A 10,135-nucleotide genomic window follows, 5' to 3' on the forward strand; every position below is an offset into this window, starting at 1 on the left:
GGCCCCGTCCGTGCGAGAGTTCAAGTACAACAAAAAGCGGGTTCGCCTCATCTCGCAGGGCTCAGACCTGAAGGATGATGCCCGGTGCATCCTTTACTGGATGTCCCGCGACCAGCGGGTGCAAGGTGCGGAGCAGCTGGCAGAGGGGGCTGGGAAGTGGAGCTCCCAGGGGTGGCAAAAGCCTTGGTCCCTTCCCATGGTAGGCGTTGGAGCTCATCCCCACCTTTGCAGGGAGGAACTGGTGGAGATTCCTCTTGAGAAACCTCGTTTCCATCCCTTCAGCCAAGTGTCCCCCTGACGCTGCCTCATGTGCTTTCTCCCCAGATAACTGGGCTTTCCTCTACGCCCAGCGCCTGGCCCTCAAACAGGAGCTGCCTCTGCACGTTTGCTTCTGCCTGGTGCCCAAATTCCTGGATGCCACCATCCGCCACTACGGTTTCATGCTGAGGGGCCTGCAGGAGGTGGCCAAGGTATGGTGGGTGCAGGGATGTCCATGCTGGTGGGACAGGGCTCCTGAGGAAGAGGGGAGGCGGGGCCATCTCTTTGGGGGGGGTGGTGGGATGGGGTCTGCAGAGGCATTAACTGTCCCATAGCCCTTTCCCTCTCACTGCAGGAGTGTGCAGAGCTGAACATCCCTTTCCACTTGCTGCTGGGCTATGCCAAGGATGTGCTGCCAGCATTTGTGGTGGAGCATGGCGTGGGTGGGCTAGTGACAGACTTCAGCCCCCTCCGCCTCCCCCGGCAGTGGGTGGAGGACGTCAGGGAGAGGTTGCCTGAGGATGTGCCATTTGCGCAGGTGAGTGACCATGACTGGGAGGGGAAAACTCTGGCTGGTGAGATGTGGGAGAAAACTTGCCTCCTGCGTTTTGACCTGAGCAGGAGCATGTGTGTCATGTCGTCGGGACCATTTGCTTCTCCTGCTCACGCTCTCCTCCATGCTTTTGCTTCCCAGGTTGATGCCCACAACATTGTGCCCTGCTGGGTCGCCTCCTCCAAGCAGGAGTACAGTGCCTGGACCTTCCGGAGCAAGATCAATGCTCAGCTTCCCTGGTTCCTCACCGAGTTCCCTCCCATCATTCGTCACCCGTATCCACCCTCCTGCTCTGCAGAGGTACCAGCAGGAGACACCTCCCCACCCATTCATGGCCAGTCACAGAGTTTCACAGCTGCTTTGTGATGCTGTTGGCAGGGTATGGGGACAGTGACCTGCCTGAGGTTACACACAGGTGATGTGACAATGTCAATGCCCTGGGGAAGGGAGGTTCCCACCTCATTCATTCAATTCCCCCATCTCTGCCATGCAGGGCTGGTTAAGAGGAGAAGACTGGCATGAGCTGGTGACTTGCTGGTTGGGGATATCCAGGGTGCACTCAAGGCAGTCCTGGCTGAAGAGCATCTGCAAATGCCCTCATGCTGCTTGGTGGCCACCCAGCCCATTGCTTGGGAGGCCTGTTATTCCAGCCTGCAGGTGGACCGCACTGTGAAGGAGGTGGAGTGGGCGACCCCTGGCACGGCCGCAGGGCTGGCTGTGTTGCAGTCCTTCATCGCGGAGCGGCTGAAATCCTTTGGCTCTCACCGGAACAACCCCAACAAAGCAGCACTCAGCAACCTGTCTCCATGGTTCCACTTCGGTGAGCATCCCAGGCTTCCCACTCTGAGGCAGGACCAAGCACTGTGGCTTGGACTGGCAACCTGACTTGTTCCCTCCCTGTGTCCCCAGGCCAGGTTTCCACTCAGCGAGCCATCCTGGAGGTGCAGAAGCATCAGCACAAGTACAAGGAGTCGGTGGACGTGTTCGTGGAGGAGGCTGTGGTGCGGCGGGAGCTGTCTGAAAACTTTTGCTACTACAATGAGAACTACGACAGTGTTCAAGGTAGTATCTCAGGTTGCCTGGGCGATGCTGGGGTCTGGACTGGTAACCAGCTGGTCCCCCCATCTTGGCAAGCTCATTTCTGCTAGATGAGGGGCTGTGGCAGCACTAGTGTGCCATCATTTGCTACATGCTGGAGGTGGGACAGGAGCTGGCAGATGCCCTCTTCAAAGCTGGGCATGGTGCCCTTAGTAGCCCAGTTATCTATCTCTTCCTTGGAGTGCTGTAGGAGCAGGTTGCTCAGCGTTGCTCATCTCCCTTGCTCACAGGTGCCTACGACTGGGCGCAAACCACGCTGAAGCTCCACACCAAAGACAAGAGGCCTTATCTCTACAAGCTGCAGGAACTGGAGCAGGGGAGCACGCACGACCCACTCTGGAATGCTGCCCAGGTAATGCCCCACATCTCCCCAGCAAAATGCTGAACATGAACCTTTTCCTGAGGGGCAGAGGTGGCCTGGCATGGACTGAGCCCTGCGGCTGTCCCTTTCCCCCCAGCTCCAAATGGTCCGGGAGGGCAAGATGCACGGCTTCCTGCGGATGTACTGGGCTAAGAAGATCCTGGAGTGGACCCGCTCGCCAGAGGAGGCCCTGCAGTTTGCCATCTACCTCAATGACCGCTACGAGCTGGATGGGAGGGACCCCAACGGATACGTAGGCAAGTTGCAGGATCGGGGCACAGGGGGGGGGGGGCTTACAGGGGGGGTCTTACTACTGATAGCCAGGGCTGTGGTGATGAGGGGGGAGGGATTTCTGCAGACAGCCCAGCCCACACTCCATCCCATCCTGTTTTGCACCCACATCCCACCTGCTCTCCCAGTGCCCCTGTGCAAGGAGGAGAACTGACTCTGTCCCCATACCCTGCAGGCTGCCTCTGGTCTATCTGTGGCATACACGACCACGGAGCTGTCTTCGGCAAGATCCGCTACATGAACTACGCTGGCTGCAAGCGCAAGTTCAACGTGGGAGAGTTTGAGCGTCGCTACGCCCCTGGTGACGGGCACAGCGTGCCTTGAGGTTGCTCGTGCCCCTCTATGCTGGGGGCAGACACACCTTTGCCAAGGTGCCAGCTTGCACCTCACGCCCCAGCCAGGGATCACCCTGGGTGCTGTTGGAGGGTTTGTGTAACGGCAGCAAACCCCAGGGTTTTGCAGTTCTCTTTATCTTTGCCATCACCACTGCTCCAGCTGGGGCAGCTGCTGGAGCCCACCCTCAGTGGATCCCCTGACTGCCAGAAAACCTCTTCTGCAACCACTGTGCTCAGGAGTAAGCCCAAGGTGCTGTTGCTGCTGCTAACCACAGCTTAGATTTAGACTGAGCAAGGCTTTTCTGGGGCCAAGCCCCCAGAAACTGGCTCCTCATGCTGTGTTACCCCGTGTGGAGCCAGCACTGTGCTGGGCTTGCACACACATCCTTCAACAGTTTTCTTAAAGTTTATAGTTTGTATCTCCTGTATCTAATGGTTTTTATGGAGTGATGCATGACACTGCTGCGAGGGAAAAGCCGGGCTGCGTCGGACAGAGATGGGGCAGCCAAGGCCATGCCCCTGGGCAAAGGCAGGCTCGGGAAGAGGGCAGCCCTTACACCAAGCCCCTTGGCGGCTTGCATCTCCTGTCCCAAGTCCAGTGGGCAGTTTTCAGCAGAGGCCACAAACCAGATGGATTAGTCAAGGCCTGGTGACAATAACCTCCTCCTAGTGCCATCTGACAATGCATCACCACTTGCCCAGGTTGTCCCCCCATTGCCCTCTGCCATCACCTGCTGCATCCTGCTCCTCCCTGCCCCAGGGACAAAGAGGGGCTGCAGCACTGACCCCCAAGGGGCGATACACAGCATTACCCCACCTGAAATGATGTCACAGTACAACCAGGCCCCTTATTAACTTAGTTTATTAGGGACGGCATTTTCATTGCTACGGTGTGCAACAGTCCCGTGGCGAGGGCTTGAGTTGATGGCTGGGGCAGCCCCTCGCTCTCCCGTAGAAAGAGCTCACTGCCTTGGCCAGTTCTGGTGCTCCTCGCAGCAGTTGGTGCTGAGCAGCAGTATTGGTGCTGGGCACAACTCTGCCCTGGAGACCTCCACTGTGTTCGCAAGTCCCACTGCTTCCAGACAAAGTCCATGGTGGAAGGTGGAAAGCACAAATGAGCCCAAATCCCTTCCCTCTTCTCTAAATGTAATTAGTGCTTCTAGAAAGGGATGCGGGCAGCCTCTCAGCTGCTGTCCCATGGCATTAAAGTGCTTCAAACAGAAATGGGGTGGATGGAGGTGTGCTGCTGAGGTGGCTCCAGGGAAGGGGGTGTCAGCTCTCGGCAGCAGCAGGAGGGCTCACCTTGGGGTTGAGGACAGGCAAGACTAAGGCAGACAGGTGTCTGGCAGCCCAGGGGCTTGCAGAGGTGGAGAGAGAGCAGGGGAGCTGCTTCCCTGCGGAAAACAAGCAGAAGCAAGACAGGAGGAGGCCAAAACACCAGGGGAGTGAGTGGGGAGCTGAGCCCCATTTCCTGGACTAGACCTGGTGGTGTCAGGATCCTGCAGAGCAGGGGAAGGATGCTGCCATGCAGCAGCCTGGTCCCCAGCAGCCAGGCTTGCAGTCATCCTCAACCAAGCCCTGTGGCCACCTCTGCTGGTCTCTGCCGTGCCACCTTCGTGGGGGCAGCCCTCGAGGGGTCACATCCCAGCCTCAAGCCAGGGCACACACTGCAAGAGCCACTGCCCCTAGATGCTTTCTGCCAGTGCTCCCCAGTCCCTCAACATCCTTTTTGCACGTACACAGGCCCCACCGTCCTTCCAAACACCCCACAAACCACCCACACTGAGGTGGTACTGGACACTCACCCATGCCTTGGGCTAAAGTGCCCCCCCATGATGCAGAGGGACCTCCTCGACTGACCACGAGTCCCAGAGCACGGAGCTCACCTTGGACCGCTGCCAGTCATGGCAAGCAGCTTGGCATCATTGAGACTCCAACCCTTTGCAGCATCCTAGTGCCAAACCCCTCTCCCTCGTGCTGCCTAGCCATCCCTGCTGCACTGCAGCTGGGAAGCCTTGAGGTTTTGCCTGGCTCAGGGACCCTTCTTCCCAAGGGAAGCAAGAGATCTGCTGAGAGAGAGGACACCTGGCAAACGCCAGGCCCTTCCAGGAATGAGGAACCAGGAGCAGGACAGCCCTGGAGGTTTTGTACCACTGAATCCCAAGCAGATCTCATGTACCCTACAGAGGCATTTCAAGCAGCACTTCCTTGAGAGTGGAAACACACAATTAAAAATACAAACAACCACATTAAAAAAATAAAACCAAATCCAGCAGATAAACAAACAAACAAACAAACAAAACCTAAAAGAACAAATCAAGACAGAGGCTTGGGGGATGACCAGAACACTGAGCCTTCATTTGCACCCTGTCTGGTCTCGGGCAGAAGGCAGCTGCATGCAAGGCAGGTCCTGGTGCCACCAGAGTGAGGTCCCATGTCACCCTTAGAGGAGAACATTTTCCCCCGGGAGGACAGACGAGCAGCATGAGGAGGAAGCAGGACTGGAAGCTTTGCTTCTTGCACCTTCCAGCCACGAGGATCTGCCTCTGCCAAACAGCCGGCAGCACCAGTGTCCGTGTGTAGTGGCTCTGGGGGCAATGCCCCTCAACAGCACGGGCTGTGGGCAGAGAGCTGGGAAAGCAGCTCAGCACAGACGGCACAGAGAGTCAAGGCAGAAACCTGGGACTTTCACCACAGCCATCTCCTCTGCTCTGATCCTGGAGTGAGAGCAACTGCTCTCTGGCAGCGTCCCAAGACAAATTTAAAAAATGGAACTGTTAAATGTACAGCCAACCCCAAACACCCACCCTCCCTCCATGCACACAAGCAGGACAGGGGACCAGAGGACTGGGAGAGCCAATTCTTCCCCTTCAAGGAGCAGACGTGGCCAGAGCTTCCTAGTGTACAGCTGATGAGCAGAAAGTGCTGAACCCCCACAGCCCTGCCTCGTCCAGCATGAACAACTGCTTGGAAGTGGCTCCAGTTCTGCTTGCAGGACAGGCAAGAGCAGCCGCCTTCCCGCAAGCAAAGGCATCAGGAAGTGCGAGTGGTACCTGGAGCAGACCCAGATGGTGGAAGATGTCCCTTCCTCAACCCAGCACTGATGCACGGAGCAAAATAGATCCCTTCAAGAAAGCACTCCAGGCCTCCTGACAGTCCTCCTCATCTCCAGTCTGCGTGGCTTCATCTCTGGTGATGAAGGCCACACACATAAATAAACCTACAACCTGTTGTTCCGCTGCTCATGTGGCTGCCACCGTCTCTGGTTCCTCCAGCTCGTCTTCGTAGTCTGAGATGTAGGACTCCATACTCTGTTTGGCCAGCAGCTCTCTCCGGGCTTGAAGCCGCTCGCAGCGGGGACAGCGGGTGGATTTGAAGCAGGACTTGTGGTAGCAGGCTTTGCACTCTGTGGGGAGAGCACGGCTGAGAGCTGGCAGAGGCTGACAAAGACTGACATGCTGCACCTTGGGGAGGGATGGCTCCAGGCTTGTCCAGGAGGACATTTCAAACCAAAGCCATGTCAAAACAAGCATAAGAAGCAGGAGTCCAGCATCGTTCTGGAAGCAGCAACAAGTCATGCTGCACGGTCCCTGCACCAGCTTGCAAAGCCTTTGGGAGCACAGGTGAGAGGTTTCCGACTTGGCATGAGATCCCTCCCCAAACTTCCCCGATTCTCCGAAGAAACAATGTCTCTAGTGTATCTGCCTCAAGTTTTCTCTGCCACTGTACCTGCCAAACCAAGGCTTGTATGTTATCAGGAGCTATTGCAAGCCAGTTCAGAGGCTGGTCCCAAGCTGCAGGGCATTAGTACTGGGCCTTATCTGAGGAGGATTCCTGAAAGGGCTCAGGGATTTCTTGGCAGGCAGGAAGGGCACACACACAAAGCCTTCAGGCTCTCTCTGCTCTACAACGTCAGCTCCGGCCATCCAAACAGGGGCAAGGGAGCTGCGTGCAGCCTGCAGCCTGTCCCATAACCAGAGCAGAAGGGAAGCCAGGGCTCCCAGACACTGGGCCACTGCCACTGGGACAGGCAGCACACAGTGTGGTCAGGGAAGGACCTGCACACTCAAAGACACTGGCAGCCCTGGCCAAACACTGTTATGATGCTGATCTGCTGCTGTTACAAGGTGGTGCGGAGACACAGGCCATGCACAGAGGCACTCTGGTCTGGCTGGCTCTGGCTCTGTACTTTGTGTGAGCATGAATGCCCCTCAGACAGGAGGCAGACCTTGGTGGCCCGTCCCTTCCCTGTTTCTCCTTGGCATCTCACCTTCACATGTCCTGCACTTGTTGAGCTCGAAGGGAAAGATGATGTCGTCTTCATTCTGGCAGAACTCACAGATGAACCCTTTGGCCTGGCACAGCTGGAAGGAGAAAAGGTGAGGAAAAGGCAGCTAAAAGCTCCTCATCTCCCTTGTAAGCAGGGCAGGAGGTAGGGCAGAGCAGGACGTGGTGCCCTACTCTAACCAAGTGGGACAGTTCTTCCCCAGCATGGAGCACAGCAAGGCAGAACCACGGGTGGGAGAGAGCCAAAATGAGATAGCCCCATCAGTTATATTTGCAGCACAGCCTGCTCCCGAGGATGCAGAGCCATGCAGGACGACTTACCATGCACCTGTCAACATGCAGACTGCCTGCCTTCAGGAGCTCTGTCAGGCGAGGCACGAGGTCTCCCTTCTTCGTGGCGCTGAGGTCGCTCAGTGAGTAGAGGTGCAAATCCTCCGTCAAGTGGCCAGGTACCGCATCGAAGGAGTCTAGGAGGCTACAAGGACAGAGAAACCAGGGCTCAGAGCAAAGTGACTGCACCAAGCCCCCTCTCTCCACTGCTTCTGCTTTCTCTCCCCTTCCACCCTCCTCCCGTTGCTCATTGTACAGGCTGCACAGACACCCAGTGCTAATTGTCACTGAGCAGATCCAGGACACCAAACCAGCTTCATCTCACAGTTGGGGACTCACTCTTTAGCTAGTCGGCAGGTCTTAAACATGTTCTTCATGTGGAAAAGCTGGATTCGCAGCAGCTGGAGAGGAAGGGGGGACACAAGAGTCAGTAAACAGAACAGTCCTTGGCCAAGCATGTCTGCCCTGTTTCCTGTGCTGGTGAAACAAATGCTGCTCCTCAGCAGCTGTTCCCCTGCTACTGAAGTGTTTACATCACACAGGGCAAAGCAAGCACAACTTTCATCACATGCTCCAGCAGACAAACTGAAGCCCAGCTGAATGACAGGCAGAAATTCCTTTTGAAATTCCTATGTTACTGAACAAAGAACAAGGGGTGAATGGAAACCCACGGTGCTGAGGTTTTAAGTCTCAAAAACTGAAATATACGTTTCTCCCCAGCTTTCCTGGGATCTGGTTTACAATTGGCAGCCGCTCACCTCACAAATCCCACTCAGGAAGGCATGAAAAGGGTCTTACCCACACTTGGTTGAGAGACTTCACTTTCCGGTACAGGGCAGGATTGATATCCTGCACATTGAAGAGTGGGTCACTCCAGATCTTGCTCAGCAGGTCTTTGGAGAAGTTGCTCACGTAGTACTTGCTGAAGTCCCACTTGCGCAGGATGCGGCTGGGGATGACCATCTGGGCATTCTCATGGCAGCACTGGCAGAAATACTTCCCCAGGTACTCACAGTACCGCAGCCGCTTGATGTAATCTGGCCAAACCCAAGCAGACAGGGAGGTCAGCTGAGGCACAGGCTCTGCCCAGTCACATACTGGACTCCCAAGGCTGCTCAGCATTTCCAACAAGCAAGGCAGTCTGCCTTGCCAGGACATCTTCCAGCCCCAGAGCCCTCAGCGCTGGGGTTTGAAAGCAGCCCTGCCAACTGCAAAACAATTTGGGACCACAGTCCAGTCTCATGCAGCCACATCTACCTACATATTCTTGAAAGACGGCTGGTCAAAGAGCACTTCAGCTGTACCCACAGCAGAACCTGCTGGGAGCTTTAGGAATGATGACTTTCCTTTAGAAGAGTCAGCATCTGAAACATCCTCCAAAGAACAGGCTAGATGCTCTTTGCCTCTACCCAGCCCTGTGACCTTCTGGAGAGGAAGGCTCCTCTGTGGCTGGTGCACACCAATGTCCAGGCAGAGCTGGCAAAGGCCAAGTACCATTTCCCCAGTGTCTTTCTGCTGAGCTCTGCCACCGCCTACCCACTCTATCTTCCCACTTGCTCAAAGGTTCTTCCCCACTCTCCAGCTATGAGTCAGGGGTCCCAGCACTCACCAGGATCAGTTCGGATGCCACAGCCTGCACACCGGTAATTCTGCTTAGCCACAGCCACCTTCCTCCTGCCCAGAGACAGAAGACAACACATGTTGAGTCCAGCCCTGCTGGCATTTGGCACCAGAGGACGTGCACTGGCACAGGTCCAGATGGCCGAGATGGCCACATGCTTTGCCATTTAAGTGTGGGCAACACTCAGGGGAAAAGTCTTGTTGTGCCCTGGTGCACACCAAACGCACCAACCACAGGCGCTGGCTCTATCTCACAGCACCAGCTGCCAGTGGTCACCACCGCAGATTTACCAGGGTCAGAGGAGGGAAGCCCTGGCAGCCAAGTTGGAAGGAGGGGATAATCAACCCTGGTGTTGACGGAAAAGAGTTGGAAAGGGCAAGTCCCCACAGAGCCCTCGGCCGCACAGGTCCTTACGTTGGGGCTGGGTGAACGTTGAAGATGATCTGTGGTCGTGGTGGGGCCCACTCCAGGTTTCCACGCACCCGAATCCTCAGCTTGTAGATGTCGGCATGTTCTCCATCATCGGGAGAGATGGGCAGAGAATCAGGGATAGGCAGGAGCTGGGAGAGGCAGGCAAGAGGATCAGATGCCTGCCCGGTACCGCAAAGGCAATGCAGCTGGCTGGTTTGCCAGAAACAGGCAACTGCAGCCCTCTGGAGAACCACCAGGCACTGAGCTGCTGCTCCAGTTGAACCTGGGCTGGAGAAGGGATGTCCCCAGGGATCCAGGCATTGTGCTGTAGGAGGCTGTGGTGGCTGCATCCATCTCTGGAGCCTGGACAAAACCCCTCCTCCAGCTCCAGAAAGGGATGAGAGGGACTAGCAAAGCCCCTTGGCACTGGGCTGAAGCCAGGGGTTTAGGGAAGATCAAGTGCAGTTGGTGACTGGAAAATCACTCCCTTACCTTCTGTGGGGCATCGTGCTCAGGGACTAGCCACTCCAATTCAGAGGCAGCTGGGAGCTGCATGCCCTCAAACTGCTTCAGCAAGCCCATGGCCACGG

General features: G+C 56.3%; 2 protein-coding genes across 3 annotated transcripts in view; one reads left to right on the forward strand and one right to left on the reverse strand.

Moving 5' to 3' along the window:
* Positions 1-5: 5 nt before the first annotated feature.
* Positions 6-2,885, forward strand: LOC104273595 (deoxyribodipyrimidine photo-lyase-like; the record flags this gene model as incomplete). Its single annotated transcript, XM_009868965.1, has 9 exons — positions 6-125; positions 325-470; positions 614-796; positions 953-1,111; positions 1,433-1,631; positions 1,721-1,873; positions 2,140-2,261; positions 2,368-2,527; positions 2,737-2,885. Coding segments are annotated over 9 exons (1,391 nt in total), but the record flags the coding sequence as incomplete, so codon positions are not given.
* Positions 2,886-6,138: 3,253 nt separating this feature from the next.
* KIAA0226 (KIAA0226 ortholog) overlaps positions 6,139-10,135 on the reverse strand; it is an 18,657-nt gene continuing 14,660 nt past the window's right edge. For both annotated transcript variants that reach the window (XM_009868964.1, XM_009868963.1), the window contains 8 exons: positions 10,038-10,135; positions 9,549-9,694; positions 9,123-9,187; positions 8,312-8,550; positions 7,853-7,914; positions 7,505-7,658; positions 7,167-7,260; positions 6,139-6,302 (listed from right to left, as the gene is read on the reverse strand). The exon at positions 10,038-10,135 is cut by the window's right edge and continues 5 nt beyond it. In XM_009868964.1, the coding sequence (XP_009867266.1) occupies positions 6,139-6,302; positions 7,167-7,260; positions 7,505-7,658; positions 7,853-7,914; positions 8,312-8,550; positions 9,123-9,187; positions 9,549-9,694; positions 10,038-10,135 (1,022 nt within the window). The remainder of the gene's footprint in view (positions 6,303-7,166; positions 7,261-7,504; positions 7,659-7,852; positions 7,915-8,311; positions 8,551-9,122; positions 9,188-9,548; positions 9,695-10,037) is intronic.

Source organism: Apaloderma vittatum, unplaced genomic scaffold (genome assembly GCF_000703405.1).
Source record: "Apaloderma vittatum isolate BGI_N311 unplaced genomic scaffold, ASM70340v1 scaffold39734, whole genome shotgun sequence".
Taxonomy (NCBI): Eukaryota; Metazoa; Chordata; class Aves; order Trogoniformes; family Trogonidae; genus Apaloderma; species Apaloderma vittatum.